Below are 19076 nucleotides of genomic sequence, written 5' to 3'. Positions count from 1 at the left end.
TCGTTTGTTTTTTTACACAAATTCATTCTGACTTGCCCTGAATGATGCCTTTGCAGTTTGGGGATAACTGACGAGGATGCAAACCAGAAATATTACCTTTATGGTGCTCTGAGCGATGCGCCACAGCCATAACCATCCAGGTTGCCCTGCTGTAAATGGGATACCGCAGTTGGGCTTTAGAAGCTCTTTTTCCGTGACTGACATTTCAGCAGCGCAATTTTAAAGATTAACTATGTAATAACTCTGCAAGTCGTTCTAGTCTGTCGGACTCTCCACCCCCGCAGCTCTTCCTTCTCTTTACAAGTTTACAGTTACAAAACTAAACTCTTTTTAAGTATTTTCTTACGGTGGAAAGTAAATTGCTGGGCAGGTTTTCTTCTGGTGGGGAGGTTTTTTTTGTTTCTTGGTGTGGGGTTTTTTGTCTAAAGGACCACTCGATAACTCGACTGTAAAAAGTCTGGCTATCCTTTTAGGTAGAAACCCCAAACTGTGAAAATTTGGACAGTGCAAACCCTCATCTCCTGCGAAATGCTGTGCCATCTGATCAGCAAATATTCCCGGCGTGTACCTTAGTAATAATAATTTTTAAAGAAATTTTAAAATCTGAACAGACTTGAAAAGTGCAGCTTTTGTGTAATGTAAGAAGGTGTATACGGCCTGTACAGTTCTGTCATTGGAATGCTATCAATGACTTACTCAATTTTACTGTAATTACTAACAAAGTTAGACAAGGATGGATCACAATACAAAATATTCCCTTTTCGGAACGATATGGTGCTGGAAGTCGAGCTGATGCGTAGCATAAACAAACATTTTACAAAATGCTCCTGCTGGCAAAACTTCGCAAAGGCACGATTCTCTTTTTTCTACCGACTCGAAAGTCCCACTGGGGGAAGGATCGGGGTCCTTCCTAGGCGAAGGGACGTACAGAATGTCCTGCCGGGAAGAGGAAGGGGGAAAGAAAATCTGTGCTTAGGCGCGGTCTGACCGTCGCGCCGTCCCAGCGAGGCGCGCCCCGTCTTTGCCTTGGCGATGCCGGCCAGCCCCGGCACACCCGCCCGCCGGGACCCGCTGCCGCCTTCGGCTGCTGCGGGGATCAGACGTGCGGGGGGATCGATACTGCTTCTTATAGGCGCAACGGAAATATAAAGCTTCTTTTCAAAGCCAGGAAAAACCGGAAAGGAAGGAGAGAAGATAGAAAAGCTGGGATATACAAACTCTTCGGAAAGGAGCAATTTATTGACACTGTGGAAAGAGCGGTAATGCAGAATTCCTTTAGAAAAATGGCTTCAGCTGCGCTTTTATCTGTTTATTTATTTATTACAAGATAAATACACATATAAATGGAAGCACCTGCATAGAGCAGCAGCCTGCCCTCCGGCCGCTTTGATTTTGCCGGGAGCAGGCTGGCCCTGAGCACATCCCTGTGCTCCGTGTCGCGCCCCCTGCCCAGCACCCGCGCTCCCGGCAGCCGAGCCAAGCCCGCCCGCTTGTGTGCAGGGCAGCTGCCTGCTCTCATTAGGACTTCAGAAACCTTTTGGCCCCGTCCCGTACCACCCTCCGCGTTCCCCCGCCGTGCTCCTGACTTCGCCCAGGAGCACCCCGGCAGGACAGTCTCGGTGCTGGTGTCCCTGGTTGCTCCCTTCCCGCGAACTCCCAGCGTAGCAGTGGGAGCTGGCTGGGGTGGAGACAGAGGGAAAGCGGGCTGTGGGCCACTGACCCCCGCCCAAGGCGCTCCGGGGAGCCGCAGTGAGGTCCCGCAGCGAGGCCGCCGCTCGGGTCCCGCGGGTGTCGCAGCAGTCCGGGCTGTCTGGGAGCGGCGGCCGGGAGCCGAGCGCCGAGGCGGCGGCAGGACAGCCCTTACTCTCCTCACGCTTCCAGTTGGTTGGCACGGCTCTCCTGGGCGAAGGGGGGAGACATTACTCGTCAGGGAATTTTAGCCCTTTCCTCTCCCCCCCTCCTTTTCCTTTTTCCCCCTTCCCTTTCATTCATAAACCTGGTGGCTATAGACGCAGCTTGAATATTGACGTCTCTTCCCCCAACTGCTCCTCCGTTAACCCAATTACAGAATTCATCAAGAACTGTGTTGAATTATCTCTTTCCATACAGTATCAGCATTAGCCTAATTAAAAGCTATAATGTCTGATATAATGATTAAATCGTTAGCTCTGCTGTAGGGAAGCAATATTTTGTTTTCCCTTCAATTAGAAGCTGATTGAGGTTTTCAGAGCAGGTCAGCTGTGAAATTTGAATTATATGTGTGAGTACCGTTCACAGGGTGAGCCCCTACTCGAAAGCTCCAGAGATTCTCCATACGCTTTTACCCAGCAAGCTGAGAAAAGACAACAAAACGCAGAGAGAGCCCGTAGCTGATTTGGGACTGGGGCTGTAGGATGGCACAGAACAGTTGTTAACGCTGGGAAAGAAAGCGAGACTTTATTCAGGCACCCTTTTTCCAATCATTCCATCTCGACTGGGTAGCAAGCAGGTCACGTTGAAAGCTGTGATCCCCGAGTCACCAAGTCACCGAGGCAGGAAAATTCTTCTCCCTCTCTCCTTTGCCTGCTCTTTCTGCTCCCTCACGGTTTGCTCGCTTTGGCCCAGGTAATGGCAGCCCGGTAGCGAGGGAGTGCTTTGCATTTCCTTCTGGCTAGCGGGTTTTGGAATGAAGTGCCAAAGGAGCTGCAAGCGATCCCACTCCCTCCACGCCTCACGTTTCAGACAGGGTGGCGAGCGATCAGGCAGAGTCTCTTAGGAGCATCTCCCCATGGCATCGCCATGGCGAGGCTGGCGCTCGCCAGCCCCGACCCGGGGCGAGGGAGGCACGGCGGCAGCCAGCAGACGGCGATCGCCGCCTGCTCCGGGCGCCCGGCTCGGCCCCGCCGCCCCCTCCTCGTCTGCGGGGGCACAGAGGGCACAGCGCCGGCCAGGCCCGAGGGGGCGGCCCTGCAGGCACAGCCGGGCGTGCGGAGAGGCACCACCCGCCGAGCCGCGTCCCACCCTGCAGCGCGGAGCGGGGGATAGCCGGGGGTGGCCGGGGGAGGCACTCGTCACTGCGGCTGGCCTGCTAGAATCCCTCGCTGGTACCTGTCTCTTCCTCGTGCCCAGCGGGCGACGGGCGCCGCGGCCCGACTTTGTCCCTCCCTGGTCCTGCTCCCAGTGCGGGACCTCCTCTCCTCCTCCCCTCTGACTTCCCTGCAGCGTTTAGCCAGCACACACCACACTCCCGGCCGCCCCCACCTATTTTCTCCCCCACCCGACTCCTGGCTCTTTGCAACCCCACTTTCTGCAGGACCTCTCATCTCCGGCCTGCACTACCCCAGCCCCGCAGCCCTGTCAAACGACACTCGCAGAAGTGCTTGACCTCGTTCCTTGTCCCGTGAGTCAGGATCTACACCACCTTTACCTCGGAAGAAAAGCCCCTGTCTGCCTCCCCGAACTGGTTTTTTTTCCATCGATAGATTCCCCCTGGCCGAAGGTGAGCGGGATGCACCTGGGCCAGAGGGGCTCATGGCAGCAGCACATCCCCGCTCCCTGCTCTCTGTCCGCGTTTCTGCCCGCTACCGTGCTCCTGGTAGTTTGGCTGCTTCTAGGAGAGGGAAGGAGCATTCTGTGTTTACTTGACGGGGGTCGGGGAAAAGAGGACAAACCCCACATCGGGAAAAAGTCCAGGAGGGGGCAGGCCCCGGAAGGGTGTGGATTAGCACCAGGGAAGGGAAAGTTCAGCCTCGGGCACAGTTTCCCTGAACGAGAGGGGGAGGGAAGCTGGTGTGTATCCCCGGATCGCAGGGATAACGGTGTGTTCCCACCGGGGCCACTGGCCGGCAGGATGCGTAGGACTCATCTGGAAAGGATTGCCCCACAGCGATTCTACCCATTTATCTGTCACGAGGCCTTTAGGCGTCTATCAAATTTCAGGGGAAAATACCTCTAGGGCCTTGGGTGGATAACTTGCAAGCCATGACATCTTATCTCGCAGTTTTTAATTCCTCATATCTTCATTTGGCCATCCAAATGGAAATGTGCCGTTCTGCAGTAACCTTCTCGCCCTTCTCCCTCATCTTCTATTCCCAACCAGAGGTATTTGCGATTCATAATTTAGCAATCACAAGGGCCTCCCTTGCTTTGCCATGGCAGATACGGCAACTTGGGAAACTCAGCTGGAGAAGCGCGGGTCCATTCCTACACCGTCTCCTCTGCCCTCTTTGCACCTTTAGGGCTGACTGAGAGAGAGCAATTTCCTCCCAAAAGCATTGGCACCTGAGTTAACCTCAGGCGACTGAGCTCAAAGGCTGGAAGCAGGCTGAGCCTTCGGCCTCTCCCCAGCAAACTCAGATTATCATGAGGAGTCATTGGAAATGAGGAAAAAAAAAAGTTTAATCCTAGTCCAGTACCTAAGATCGGTGTTTTGTGCACGGTGCATACTCCTCCTGAAGAAAACTTCTGTTGGTAATAACAGTAATTGGGGGAGTTGCAGCATGATTCCAGCCTTGGATGGCCACTAGGGCCAGGAAAATTAACACGGACCGTGAAAAGAGCAGGCACGCTGTGTGTGCCTTTCTCCACCTAGCAAATGATGAGGGGGGTGGCCGTTCATACATGCGTGGGCATTTGTGCGACGGACTTGCCATTCCTATGGCTGCAATTAAAGACTGCAGCATGAATTTCCATGTTTTCTCCCCACTATAAAATAACTATAATCTCACAGGACAGCCAGGGCACAAAGGCAGTCTTTTAATACTTTCAAGGGAAAAAAAAAATCGTACACCTGTACTTACTATATACAAAGATAACATGTTTCCGTGTACCTTCTTTAGTCGCAGGTGCTTTTAACTCCCCTAGGACTAAGTGAAAAACGACTGCGTCCAGCCTCTTCCGCATGCCTGGGCCTGGGAGCAGTTTTAACAGCTGGGAGAGACGTCTGAGGGGGCTCCGGAGAAACCTCCAGAACGAAGTCCCGCGGAACAGGCGCGTTTGCTCGCGGCTCGCAGGGCTGCGGGAGCGAGGCGGACAGCCTGGGGCGTCTCAGCCCCCCGAAATACTGCCCGACGTGAGGGGCGCGCCCGCGGGGACCGGGCGGCCCGCGGCTCCAGGGCTCGCTGCGGCGATGCCCGGCGGGGGTGCCCGGGGGCTGAGGGGGTGTCCGGGGGCTGAGGGGGTGTCCCCGCCCCGGGGGCACCGTCGGGGGCCGCGGCCCCTCCGCCCGCCCCCAACCCCCGCGAGCGCGGCGCGCCCCGGCGCACGTCACCGCTCGGCGCGCGCCATATGCAAATGAGCGCCCGCCGGCGCGCCCCCATTGGCCGCCGCCAGGCGATTTAAGGCGGGCTCGGCGCGCGCCGTATGGCTGCGGCGCCGCTCGCCCGCGCGCCCGGCGGCTCCTCCTCCTGTGCCGGCCCTGTCCCGGCCCTGCCCGGCCCGTCCCGCCCGGGCCGCGGGAGGGAGACCACCGCCAGCAAATTACTGTGCCGCCTCGCCCCGGCCGCCGGGCTCGGCGCGTGTTTTGGTTGGGCTCCTTCCCCCACCCCCTCCCTCCCCCGATCCTCCTCCTGCATTTTTTTTTTTTTTTCAGTTAACGTTGAAATACTTTTTTTTTTTTTTTCCGCCTCCTTTTCGCGTGGCGGTGGGTTCTCCTCTCTTCTTCTCCGTTCACCTGCGATCAGCGGATGCAAGTCACACACGCTCCCTCCCCTCCCTCCCTCTCTCTCTCCAAGTTAGCAGCAAAGAACAAAAAAAAAATAGCTCCGTTAAGGATAAGAGCGGGAGCGGAGGGGTGTGCGCGCGTCTGCCGGGGAGCGCCGGCGAGCGGAGGACACCGCCGACGGCTCCGCACACTCCTCCCGCCGCGCCAAGTGAAGCAGCAAGTTTGCCGTGCACCTGTTTGAGCCGCTCGAACCCCCGTCGCCGCCGAGCCCCGAAAGTGATTTGCGAAAGGGAGAAAGTTTTTCGCCGGCAGGGTCGCCGATCGCTCTCCTCGCGGTTTTCTTCTCCTCCTCCTTTTTTTTTTTTTTTTTTTTTTTTTTTTTTTTTTTTTTTCGCACGGCGGTCGCTACCTAGATACAAACGGGTTTCGCCTCGCTCGATCCTCGTCCTCCCGGGCTCCTCTATGTTTGATTCATTTTTCACGTCTGGCACCGGTGGAAAATAAAAAAGCTATTTGAATGTACAGCATGATGATGGAGACGGACTTACACTCCCCTGGCGGAGCCCAGGCCCCCACGAACCTCTCGGGGCAGACCGGAGCGGGAGGCGGCGGAGGCGGCGGCGGCGGCGGGGGAAACAAAGCGAACCAGGACCGGGTCAAGAGACCCATGAACGCCTTCATGGTGTGGTCGCGGGGCCAGCGGCGGAAGATGGCCCAGGAGAACCCCAAAATGCACAACTCGGAGATCAGCAAGCGCCTGGGGGCCGAGTGGAAAGTCATGTCGGAGGCCGAGAAGAGACCGTTCATCGACGAGGCGAAGCGGCTGCGGGCGCTACACATGAAGGAGCACCCGGATTATAAATACCGGCCACGGCGGAAGACCAAGACCCTGCTCAAGAAGGACAAGTACTCGCTGGCTGGGGGGCTGCTGAGCGCCGGCTCGGCCGGGGGAGGCCCGGCCGGCGTCGGCGTGGGCATGGGCGTCGGCGTCAGCCCGGGCGGCGTCGGGCAGCGGCTGGAGAGCCCCGGCGGCACGGCCAGCGGCGGCTACGCGCACATGAACGGCTGGGCCAACGGCGCCTACCCGGGCTCGGTGGCGGCGGCTGCGGCGGCGGCGGCGATGATGCAGGAGGCGCAGCTCGCCTACAGCCAGCACCCGGGCAGCGGGGGGCACCCGCACCACCCGCACCCGCATCACCCGCACCACCCGCACAACCCGCAGCCCATGCACCGCTACGACATGGGCGCCCTGCAGTACAGCCCCATCTCCAACTCGCAGGGCTACATGAGCGCCTCGCCCTCGGGCTACGGCGCCCTGCCCTACGGCTCCCAGCCCCACCAGAACTCGGCGGCGGCGGCGGCGGCAGCGGCAGCGGCGGCGGCCGCCTCCTCGGGTGCGCTGGGCGCCCTGGGCTCGCTGGTGAAGTCGGAGCCCAGCGTGAGCCCGCCCGTCACCTCGCACTCGCGGGCCCCGTGCCCCGGGGACCTGCGGGAGATGATCAGCATGTACTTACCGGCCGGGGAAGGCGGGGATCCGGCGGCCGCCGCCGCCCAGAGTCGGCTCCACTCCCTGCCCCAGCACTACCAGAGCGCCAGCACGGGGGTGAACGGCACCGTTCCCTTGACGCATATCTGAGCCCCCGCCAGCTGCGGAGCGCCGGAGGCAGGCACGGGCACGGGCGCGGGCACCGGCTGGGCCCCCGGCCCCGGGCCGGGCCGGCCTGCAGGACTGCGCGCCCGCCGCTGCCGCCGCACGCTCAGCCCCGGCCGCCTGCCCGCGCCCCGGCCCCGCGCCGCTCCTGCCCCGCTCCCAGGTTTCCCCCTCTTATTTTTGCCTCTCGCGCCCCTTCCCTCCCGCTCTCCCCCTCCTCCCTCTCTTTTTTTTTTTTCTTTCTTCCTTCCTTTTTGTACAGAAATGTTTTGATGTTCTTGTAATAATAATAATAAATAATAATAATAATAACGAGAGAGAAAAAAGGTAACGGTCGCTTTAATCACCTTTTTTTTAGAAGGACTAGTTTATGAAACTAGTTTTAGACTGAACTTCTGTGTTTTATCGAGACTTTTTGTACAGTATTTATCATTCACCCAAGAGACAAAGAGCGTTTATTTGCAAAAGAGGAGAAAGAGAGAAAGGGGGGAAACGGCGGCGGAAAGAAATACCAATAATAAACACACAAAGTTGTAGGTGATGCCAACTTTTATACCGCGCGGAACAGCTACGATTTCAGTCACGGATCGCTTCTTGCGAAAGCTTTTTATTGACTAATTAACTCGAAGTTGATGAGGAAACAGTTCTCATTTATTACTCGTGTACTAAGACAAATCCAAAAGAACACTTAAAAGTTTTTTGTAGATATTCTCCCGGGTTTGTTGGGTTGGGTTGGGTTGGGTTTTGTTTTTTTCGTTACTTGTTTGTTTATTTATAAAACGTTTTTTGTTTTGTTTTGGAAGCTCTATTTTTTTCCGGGGTTCATAAAACTTTATTGTATCTGGAGATTTTTTTTGTTTGTTTTCCTCTTTGATTTTGTTTTCTTTTTGTATCATTTCTTGTAAATGCATTGTAAAATAATTTTTATTTAGGCGATACGAAGGAAATCAGATTGTGTATAATAGTTTACTAAAAAGCCTTTCGGCTAAAGGGAAATCCCAAGGATGTGTTCCTTTTTTTGTTTTGTTTTGGTTTTGTTAAATACATTTCAAAGCGAAAAAAAGTCATCAGTATAAAAAGAAAAACTAACTGGAGAACATAGTGGTGTTTACCATGGTTAGCCTGGAAACACAGCAGGGAAACCTAGATTTTGGGAAGGAAGTTCTAAGCAGCAGCGGCAAACAGAATGAAGTGCAATCTGCAGTAAATGTCGATGTTCCCAAACCTGTGTAAATCAGGACGGGTGAAGGTAGATTTATTTTAATACTCGTTCCCTACTGCAAGGGAAGGCAGTTTATTGCGTTACTCTTCTAGTCGTGAGCGTTCGTTTTGTGGATTTTATGGCTGGGCTGGTGGTCCGGACCTTGCCGGGGCCTTAACTTTTCCCCTGGGGGGTGATGGGGCGCTGCTCGCCTCGGGCCCCCACTCGGCCGGGAGTTCCCGGGGGACACCCAGCTCCCCGGCACACGAGGAGACGCCGTCCAGCGCGGCACTTCCCCTCCAATTAACACCAGGCAAAGAGAAAGCGTTTCTTTTTGCGCGTCCCGGAAAGAAAAGCGACCTCTAAGCCTCAAGCCCGAAAAGCAGTCCCATCCCTCCGGAGCATTCCGGGGGGCGAGCGGGAGCGGCAGGGTCAGATCTTTCTCCCCCTTCCCCATCCCCCCGCCCCCATTTTTAGTGACTGGTGCGAAAGCTGTCGAGCAAAACGATGCGTGTCATTTCATTGCAGAATGTTGTTTAATGCTTTGAGATATAATCTAAATTTTTTTAGCTGTTGAGAGATACTTTTCTATGTTAGAATTAAAAGTTTTCTGTAAACTACTGTAGCATATGAATTTTTAAAGTAGTTATAACTGCTTAAACAAAAGGAGAAATAATTGACTTCCAGAACTTTAATGTCGATCCTAGCAGGCGGTAGGATTGTTTGTCTTTTAGCTCTGCTCAATAAGTACTGCATCCGTCCAGGAGTGGGGAGTTTTAGTTAGCTAATGAGGAGCGGGTTTGGTCCGTCGTAAGAGATTGCACTTTTATAATGGTGACATGTCAATTGACATACGTAACTCTTCAGACTCCTGTCGATAATTTTGTATAAATCACTCATACTGAACACAAAATTTTCATGGAAGCTGTCTATTGTTTTCAGCCCAAACTTTTTTCTTTCTTTCTTTCTTTCTTTTTTTTTTTTAATTTTTAAAAAAACCATTCTAGCCTTTATTAAAATAAAGGAGTGTGCAGGTTCAGACAGTCAGCAGGCAACTTTTGAAATGCTCAGCGACCAAACAGAGCATACAGAAAGCAGGAACCTGTGCGGTCTTGGTCACCTCTACCTATGAAACCTTCTGTGATGTTGGTCTCCTCCAGCCAAACACAGTCCTGGATGAAATTTTTAAAATTAATAGCCGTACCTTTAGGTATGCAGATTAAGCTGGGTACCTGTTGAATTGTTTCTTGAAATGTGTTGTCCTTAACGTGCTCGTAAATATCTGTACACACCATAGATAGCATCGTGACGGAAGAGAAGTGTGTGTGTGTGTGTGTGTGTGTGTGTGTGTGTGTACATGCAGACACATAGGTCTGATCTTGTTATGTGCCTTTTTCTTTAAGGGTCATGGCTATTAAAAATCACATTTAATGACAATGCAGAATAGAAAAATCCCAGCGAGACGATCCTGTAGCACTGAACACGACTGTTGAAACAGAAGGATTCGAGCGGTCAAGGGAGAAAAGCAAACATTTGTTCATTTGCGTCCAAACAGCAGAAATACTATGGGGAAGTGCTATTTTATATATATATATACACATATATATATATATATATTTCTCTAAATGAGCTCCTTTTAATAAGTTTTCCCTCCTACCATCACAATTTAGCTGCTCAATGGCCTTTTGCCTAGAATTAATAGGATACCTGCACTTTTACACAAGGGGATTAAAGAGACCCAATGTCGGCTATATTCAAATAAGCTTCGAACATCCTCAGCCTGCCTTTCAATTAAATACAGTTCGCTCTGCGAATTTCCAACTCCCCCCCCCAAAAAAAAATCAAAACCAAAAACCAAACATACAAAAAACCAAACAAACAAACAAAAAAGAAACAAAAAAGAAACAAAAAAGAAGAAAACAACAACCACGACAACAACCACCAAAAAAATCTCCAGGAAATACCAAAAAACTATCTACCCATCTCACCCCCTTGAGACACCATCGGGGTAAATTTTTTTTGTTATTCGTGGTCGATGGGTTGTTTTGGCAGCTCAGTTTAATTTGAATTAAATTTTGCGTTTAGGTGTTTAAACAAAACAACTTTCCTGGGCAGATGAGTTAGCGTTAGGTATAGTAACATAATTACGTCTTCGGGCTTTTTGCTGTGAGAGTTATATATAAGAGAATAATTGAATATGCAAAACTAAGAATAGGTTTAAGCGATTTATGGCTTAAGTACATTACATCTAAAATTGTATGAAATGTTCCTCCTATAGCATGATTGACAGAGCTATTAAAATCACGTATGTGGAAGAATTAAAGCAAAAAGTCATCTCATTTTCAGTAAAAGGAAGGAAAATCCAGGGAGTAAAGCAAATGGGAGCGGGGCCGAGGTGGCTTCTCTGCGCAGCTCGGCTGCGTGTAGCGTGGGGAGCTTGGGGTCAAGGCCCCCGTGGGGCAGACCCCACCCCCCGGCCCTGGCTCTGCCACCGAGTCCCTGCGCCCCGGGAGGGGGACGGCGGCAGAGGAGCCAGAAGGACAGGAGGCGCACAGAGATAACAGGTTTGATCCGCTCCAAACTTCCAGCCAAAACACAAACTTGGCCTGAACTCCACGGCTCTTTTCCCAACGGTTCTCCCTTTCTAAAAGACATTTTCCCCTCTCCTTCCACTCCACCGTGCGTGGCTCGCTGAGCTCGTAGGAGTGGCCTTGGGCCGCGGGGAAAAGCCGTTCTCTCCAGTTCCACTCCCCGCGCCCTCAACCGGAGTCACATCGCAACAAGCCCCGCGGGGGAGCACCGATGGGACGGCTCCGAGCCTCTGGGAGCAACGGAGCGCGGGAGGAGGGCACACGAAATTGTCCATGAAGATAAAAAGAGGGACGATTCCAGAAATCAGACCCCGTGGGGCCACAGCGGGACAAGAAGCTCCGCGAAATCTCCTTGGTAGGGCGGGGTGGGGGGTGGGGAGGACCCTCCCTCCCAGCTGCGCCACATGCAGGCGACATCAGGCCGGGTCACCTGAACGTCTGACGCGGTTACAGCATTTTATTATTACGTGTAAACTGCCACGGAAGGAAAAGAAATATTCTATAAAAGAAAAAAAGCACCACGGCATCACACAGATACACTCCCACGCCGAAAACCAAACCAAAGGGCTGATCTGAGCGTTGCTGTAAAGTAAAAAGGAGCCAAAAGACGCGAACTGGCAGGTGTCTGTGGGTTTGATGGGTTATCCGGACGGGATGCTCTCCCGGGCCTGGCGCCGACGCTCTCCCACGCCTCACGATATCCCCGCCTTTCCCGGGCACTCACCGACTCTCCCGAGCCCTTTTCTGCCCCTCCCTCCCCTTCCCGCACACTCTCTGTCAGCTCCCCCCAGTAATCTCCAGATCTGCCCTTCCCTCCTACACTCAGCAACACGTGGGGAGCGCCGGGACGGGGCACTCCCGTGGGGACGGACCGCGTCAGTGTGTCCGTGTGTCCGTGTGTCCGTGTGTCGGTGTCAGTGTGCGGGGCGCTGATCTTGCAGGAGGGGCCCTCCTTGCTAAGCCAACCCCCCGGAGTGGTGGAGCAGTGGGCCTGGGGGATGTTGTTTGTGGGGTGCGAGTGGGTCTCTGCGAGCTGCAGCGAGGTGCCCTCGAAGCCGTCAGAGGGGCTGCAGATGAATGATGCAAGAGGGAAACGGGGGTGGCAGGAGGGGAGAGGGGCGAGAGAAGGGGAGGGAGAGCGTGGGGAGGAGGCGGGGGGGCGGTGTTTGGAGAGCGAGGGATTAGCGAGAAGAGTCCTGACCCCGAGATCAACGGCCAGTCAAACCCGTTTACAATCACCCGGCGGAAAACCGAGGGCTCCCGCTGCAAGCCAGCGGCCGGCCGGGCATCCAGCGGGACCAGACCCCCCCCTTGGAGCCAGTGGGGTCTGGTGGGGGAGGGTCTGGCCCTACTGCGGGGAGAAGGGAGACGCGCGCAGTGGGGAAGAAGGGAGAGGAGAGGTCCCAGCGGGAGCTCGGAAGGCTGCAGCGGATGGCGGTGGGGGGAATGCTGCCGTGCGCCCCGTCTCCCGACCGCAGCCTTCGAGCCCCTCATGGACGAGTAGGAGAAGGGAAGGAGGGGGAGTTCCAGGCGTGAGAGGCGGAGGACGGCCGAGATATCTGGGAAAAACAAACGCATTGCTGCCAGCCGGGAAAAGCCGCTCTTGAACTCCACACGGGACCCTCCCGGGCTGGGCGGCACCAAAGCCCGGCTCCAGTCATGCGTTCACCGGCGGGCGGGCGCCCTCCCGGACCGCGGGCCATCTGCTGCGCGGCTACCGGGGGCGGGGGATGGCACCGGGCGGGGGAAGGGCCCCGACGGGCCGCTGAGCGGGGCCGGCACTGGCGGGTGGGCGCCTCGGCTGCCGGTCCGCGCCCCGCGGGGAACCGGCGCCGCCGCTCCGCCGTGCCGCGCACAGCCCACGCACACAGACACTGCACGGGGCGGGGAGACGGCACGAACTGTCTTCCCTTTTTTTGGTGGGGGAGTGGAGTGATGGAGAGTGAGGCAAGCTGTCCCTTCACCTCACGGCGTTTTGGCTCCTCCTCTTCCAGAAAACTCAGCACCCCAAAAAACTGGGTGGGCTCTGCGCTGCCCCACGAGCAGCACCGAGCATCTCTGTGCATAGCGTCCGAACCGAAGGGGATCTGAAGCCAATGGGCCTGGCCCGGTTCGGAGACATCCCTTGTAGAAGTGCAGAGTGAAGCCCCAGGCACCTGTGGCCACGCCTGGCCCCACTCTGCTGATCGCGGAGCCGTCGCGCCCCGCTGCCCTTCTGGGTCCCCAGAGCCACTGGACTCACGCAGCTCCGCACAGGCCTGCGCCCGGGACGGCCAGGCTGGGACCGCAGGGTGCCGGTCAAGACTAAGTTTGTGCTGAGGTTAGGGATGGATGCTGCTTTCCGTGGGGAAACTGAAGCCTGGGGCAAGTGGTTTCACACGGCCGAGACAGAGAGGAGTCAGACAGCCAAGCCTAGCTGAAAAGTCACCTCTAAAGAGGCAAGGCCAAAAGACAGACAGAGGAGACAAAACAGAAAACATGGCAGGAGACGGTCTTGCAGAGCCCCAAGCCAGCAGACTGGTGTGAACGGAGAAACTGCAAGTGAGGGGCATGGGGGAGCGGTGAGAGCTGATTCCCGCTGCCCGGGTGGTAGGAAGGATAACAGATTGTGGGTGCGGAGCGGACAGGCCTTGCCTGACTGCCTGCCTGCCTGCTGGCTCCAGCCTCGCCGTGCCTCTGCTTAATAATGTCAGGAAAAGCTGGAACACAAGGGCGGCCCCGAGGAGCAGGACAGCTGGCAGAGGAGCTGGGGAACCTGGTGTGCAGGTACAGATGTAACGGGAGGCTTTCTTTAGAGGCTGAAGTGAAAGCTCATTGACTTTTACATGCAGTGAACCAGTCTACTGTTGGTGGAAACTTTGCAAAAGTCAAGATGAACAAACTAAATTTTGGAGGATCTTGAGGATCCTTCATGTAACAGCAGCGTGATATATGGGCCCACTCCCCTAGCTGCATGGTCAAAACGCTAGCAGGAAACCTGGAAGTCCTTCTCAGTCTTTATGTCTAAAACCAGGACACACAGGAGGTGGCTCCTAGATAGGCTAGAAATTAGTAGGCACTGACTGAGGCGAACCACACCTCTGTATGTGCCGTCAAAAAGTCTGGAAGTTCCAAAGTGAAAATCCCATCCCTTAACATGGCCGGAGCCTGTGTTGAGTGAGGGCCAACCCCCAAGGTAAAGCACTCTGGTCCCTGGCTTTGGGGTGGAAGCAGTGGTGCCTCCTGACAAAGGACACACACCCCACCCCCAATTTACAAAGCCTTGGGGTGCCCCCATGCAGTTTCATGCCTATCTTTCCTGGATGGTGTATTTCTCTGAAGGGAGGAGCCTTCAGAAAGGTCTCATTTCAAGAAAGTCATTCAAATGCTTTAGCACGGCCTGTCAGGACGGGTTTGGGGGTAATATGCTTCATGCTCGGGAAAATCCCATTGTCCACGCTTTCAGCCCGGACACCTCTCATTGATTTGGAGAAGACGTGTGCCACGGTTAGCTGCGGCTCTCAGATAGAGGGACTGTCCCTCAGAAACCTTAAAAAAAATAAAATGAAGGACAATGAAACCGAGGAGAAGCAGGAGAGCATCTGTCGGTGGTCAAACAATTGGGCAAGTGCTAGAGAGTGAGCTGAGATCCGAGTGGGAAAACGCGGCTTTAGCCCGGGGCAGATCAGCGTGGGCTGAGGAAGTGCGACCGACACGGGGGAGAAGGACTGAAGTCTGCAAAGTCTGCATTTAGGAAAAGAATAGCTTTCACCGGGAGGAGGTGAAATATAGTTTACCAAGGCGTAAAACTCCATAGCAACTAGGAACCAGTGGTGAACAAAGGCACCATACATCCACGGAGGGGGGTGAAGTTGCGGGAGGGGTGCAGGAGGATTAGGGAGACGTTTATTTCCTGCCCAAAAATTGTCTTGCACAGATTTCAGAAGGATAGTTTTGTTGGTTTGGTTTGGTTTTGGGGGTGTTTTTGAGGTTTCTTTGGTTGGTTGTTTTTTTTCTTGTTTTTGTTTTTGTTTTTGTTTTTTTTCAATCTGTCCAATGCAGAAAAAGTCTATAGGAAGATGGTCTTAGCCAAAACCAATGATAAGTGGATAGTTCAATCCAGATTAGAAGAATCAATGGCTGTTCAGGTTTGGAGCTACAAACACAAGCACCCAGAGGCCAGGAAAGACCTAAAATCCCAAGCACGGGAGTTCGAAACGAAGTATGGACACGAAAAAACAATTCCCACCCGGTGAGGAAAGCTCTGAAACCATCTACAGTGCTTCCGAGTTACATACACCTCAAGCATGGTCTTTCCTCCTTTCCTTGCTCATTGGGTATCTCTATCTTTTGGAAAAATCTTGGGTAACTACTTGATCAAGTGATCAGATTAACATTCCGTATTACCTTTTATTTTACCTGTAGGGAGCAGAAGAGAGAAAGAGGCTTTGCTTTTGTTAAGGGTTTTTTTAAGGGTTTGTTTGTTTGCTTGTTTGTTTGGGGTTTTTAAATTATCTGTACCTTCGTGCATTATCAGTCTTACCTTCCCCAGAATTGCTTTTCAGTCACAGGCAGGTGAAAATCTCATGGTTCGTCATCGTCCCCCTTCCTCCCCGATGACAGAAGGTAGAAAATAATGCAAACCCCAAGATGTGGTGCAATCGAGTCACTGTGAACATGTGCATTTTGTACTTTGAAGGACCGTAAAAAGGAAAACTAAGTGGGAAACGTCTTTTAAAATACACAGCTGTAGGAGAGCTCAAGCCTACCTATTTAAGGACAGAGTACGACTAAGGGAAGCGTGGAGTTTAGCCTGAAAAACTCAGCAGTGTTTCGAACATCCGTAAGAGTGGAGGCATACTGACATGGATTGCATTTTCCAAACGGGAAATTTCTGTGCTCTCCTGCCAAATCATTACTTATGTGTCTTATGGAACAGTCAAGAACGAAGTAATGAGAGTAGGACATGCATTTCTCCCTCCAAAATCACTTCCTCCGTTCATGTTCCTCTCAGTTTCTAACTTTCTAGCAAGGTACGGGAAGTTTCTGCTGTGCCTCCAACCAAAATGTCCGTTTAGCCGACTAAGTTTGGGTCACAACATAGGAACAAACAGTCTCCTAATCGTTCTGTTCGGACCAAGCAGCTGCAGGGAAAAGTTCTGCCTGATATTCCCGCATACAGCAACATCTCAGTTTTAGGGGTCACAGACTAAGTCCGACTAGATAAGTGACACAAGGTGACCATGATGAATGTGCCACGTATCCACATGTTTAGCATTAGGAAAGCAACGAGGCGTCATTATTGCAAAAGGCATCCTTGTGTGACCAAATGAGCCCAGTTTTGTACAATTTGATAGAGGCTGTATGCAGCTGTACTGTTCAGTGGGTGGTTTCAGGTAGATAAACTGAATGTGTCTGTGCATCTCAGACAGGTTTTATGTATTTTGTAATGTCTAAATTATGTGTTCATGTTTTCACGGTGAAGTGTTCCTGTTTAGACGTCTGGACTTACCATCTGTCTTAGGGTAGCCTTAGATGATCAATAAGAGAAAATACTACATTTGACAGGTGAAAGGTAAGACTATTGTCATGAGAATGGACAAACTCAGAGTCCGTTGTTTAAAACATGGTCTCTGCTCCTCAGGATATTCTTGTTGATTTCCTTTAACAAGGAGACATATTAAAAAAAAATCTGTAATAAAAAAAAAATCAGTGTGTGGATACCAACTGCTTCACAAATATATGCAATGACGTCATGTCCTCGGGAATATCCCATCATACTTTCCGGACGTTTGCTGCAGAATGCAAGTCCCTCTCCATACTTACATGGCTGCACACCAGATTCAGGCACCGTCCAACCGAGGTGTCTTGTACCTTCTAGCTTTATTATGACATGATCATTGCCTAGCAGGAAGAGGACTCGCTACAGGCACAAAAATTGGGTGGAACTATGGAGGCAGAAAATCAGAGCTAAAATTCACAGAGGATCATGTGGTGCACGACATTATAAATTTTTTTTTTAATAGGAACGGGAAGAAGAAGTATTACAGAATATATCCGTTACAGAATATACAGAAGTATTACAGAAGCTCCGTTTCTATTCTGTGAAAGAGTTGGACAACATCTGGAACGGAGCTCTTTCCCTCATTGAGCATCATACAGTAAGCGCAGCCACAAACACTTGAAAGGGAAACTTCGGCATTTCCTCCGCCGGTGCGCACGCCTCGCTTAGCGAGAACACCGGGCTTACAGGGATTTCCAGTGTCTCTGGAGACGACAGACGGAACTGTGAAACGCTGATTTTAACAAAAATCTTAGGGTTTTCGGTGGAAGACGTCTGCCTTTCCCTGCGAAAAGATCTTTCTCACGGAAAGCAGGGGTGGAGGCAGAGCGGCAGGAAGCTCTGCAGCAGCCAAAACGGCTGCAGATTCAAACCGGGCCGGATTTGAGAGGCTGTTACTTCGAAAATCCACCCGATTAGACAAACTAGTTGCCAAAAGCCATTTAATGAAGCCCAGGACCGTGCACACACACTCCGTCCCACCCCCCGCGACAGCGCCAGTAGTTTGTTACAGGAGGGTGTGAGCAGCCCGCTCCTCCCCGCCCGGGGGGCACCCGGCGCTGCTGCTGCTGGGCAGGCTCGGGGCTCCCCCGGGCCCATCCGCATTCCTCCTGGGGAGAGGGATTCTGCCCCGCAGGGGTGAGGGGACTGGCGGGGGGAGAGCAGGAGGTCGGGATGTGGCAGCCAGGATGCGAGTGGGGAGCCCCACGCCCCCAGGGAGCAGCTCCGGGGCCGGGCTGTGGCGTTGCCGAGGAGATAAACGCCTCTTGTCCCTGGAGAGGGGACACGGGACAAAGGTTCAGGGACACGGGACAAAGGTTCACCTGGCTCGGCTCGGGGAACTGGCGGCGCTCAGGCTGCGAGGGCTCCACTCTGCGCTTCCCGAGTGGGACAGGTGGGCTGGCCCTGGAGGGCTTGGATCCACACTCGGGTGTTCCCTGTCCAGAGAGCCCGGGGGTGTCTCATGGGCCGGCACCGGCTGCAGCGGGCAGCCCCAGAGCCAGGCTTGTCCCCAGGCTGCCGTGCTCTACATCCTCACTCCACTCCCTATGCCCTTTATTTTTGTCCGCTAGTGACCAAATGGCAAGTTCTAGGACCTAAGATGCAGCCTGTGTGCTTGCCTACCTTCCTTCCCTAACGATGTGTATCGGGCCATTTTGAGGGAAGGCAGCTACTTAGGGGAATTTGAAAAAGAAAATTTTTTTAGGAAACCTGTGAAAATGTTCAGCTTGGTACTGCAGTATTTTTGCCCCTGCACAAAAACACAAAATAGAACCAATTTAAAGGAATACCTCAGAGGGGAAGAGAAATAAATCCACAGTCATTCAGCAGTAAAACAAAAAGTCTGAAAATTTTCTCCTCTTAAACGAGTAGACACGGAAGAAATATCCTTTCAGATATCAAAGAAGAGATATTTTAAAGAGTGTTCCTAATGGAAGGGCCTTTGTATTTTCTGTTTCAACAGCGGGGTTCTGTATTTTGTGGAGTATCATCGTACCACCAACACAGGAAAAATACCATTCGAGAAGCCAGGAGCGTTGACACACAATTCAAGAGTGAATTTCTTAAAGAGCATTTTGCCTCCACCTGACAATAAGGTGCAAATAGAAACAACATTTAGAATTTTGCCACTGTACAGAATACTTTCTGAACTTGAAAATAAAAATAAACTCAACAAATATTATTCTCATTTTGGAATCTTTACAATACAATTACTGCAGACTGCTAAGATCACTCCACTGACCCTCAACCATACCACACAGATACTGCCAAACTGAATTCCCTTATTATTTCTCAGAGCCAATCCTTGTTAAAAAGGGGAATGCAGAGTCACTAATTTAAATGTTAGCTTTCGAGAAAAGAAAAAAAGAAAAATAAAAAGAAAAAAGAAATGAGAGAGAAAAAGGAAGCAAGGAAAATGGTGGTAAGCTGTCTTTTAAAATTAAATAAAT

The 19076-nt window shown here is 52.7% G+C and overlaps 2 protein-coding genes across 4 annotated transcripts; one reads left to right on the top strand and one right to left on the bottom strand.

Moving 5' to 3' along the window:
* Positions 1-681: 681 nt before the first annotated feature.
* On the bottom strand, positions 682-5071 carry LOC117009646 (translation initiation factor IF-2-like). 3 transcript variants are annotated; one of them, XM_033083936.1, is made up of 2 exons: positions 4779-5071; positions 682-1899 (listed from the first exon to the last, which is right to left on the bottom strand). In XM_033083936.1, the coding sequence occupies exons 1-2, from the start codon at positions 4879-4881 to the stop codon at positions 1310-1312; spliced, it is 693 nt and encodes a 230-aa protein (XP_032939827.1). In that variant the 5' UTR covers positions 4882-5071; the 3' UTR covers positions 682-1309. The 3 variants fall into 3 exon arrangements, with proteins under 3 accessions (XP_032939827.1, XP_032939837.1, XP_032939845.1); XM_033083946.1 differs by having other exon boundaries at positions 4809-5071; XM_033083954.1 differs by lacking the exon at positions 4779-5071 and adding an exon at positions 2269-2807.
* A 519-nt stretch (positions 5072-5590) lies between these two features.
* SOX1 (SRY-box transcription factor 1) lies at positions 5591-7327 on the top strand. Its single transcript, XM_033083923.1, has one exon. The coding sequence runs from the start codon at positions 6159-6161 to the stop codon at positions 7275-7277; it is 1119 nt and encodes a 372-aa protein (XP_032939814.1). The 5' UTR covers positions 5591-6158; the 3' UTR covers positions 7278-7327.
* Positions 7328-19076: the final 11749 nt, after the last annotated feature.

Source organism: Catharus ustulatus, chromosome 2, assembly GCF_009819885.2.
Source record: "Catharus ustulatus isolate bCatUst1 chromosome 2, bCatUst1.pri.v2, whole genome shotgun sequence".
In the NCBI taxonomy this organism is placed as follows: Eukaryota; Metazoa; Chordata; class Aves; order Passeriformes; family Turdidae; genus Catharus; species Catharus ustulatus.
The sequence above is the reverse complement of the archived record's forward strand: the minus strand, read 5'-3'. Positions and strand labels throughout refer to the sequence as shown.

Coding starts and splice junctions, on each gene's coding strand:
- LOC117009646 (XM_033083936.1), bottom strand. CDS start 4,881: ATGCGGAAGAGGCTGGACGCAGTCGTTTTTCACTTAGTCCTAGGGGAG. Junction 1,900..4,778: donor ACATGTTATCTTTGTATATA/GTAAGTACAGGT, acceptor CCCTTCGCCCAG/GAGAGCCGTGCCAACCAACT.
- SOX1 (XM_033083923.1), top strand. CDS start 6,159: ATGTACAGCATGATGATGGAGACGGACTTACACTCCCCTGGCGGAGCC.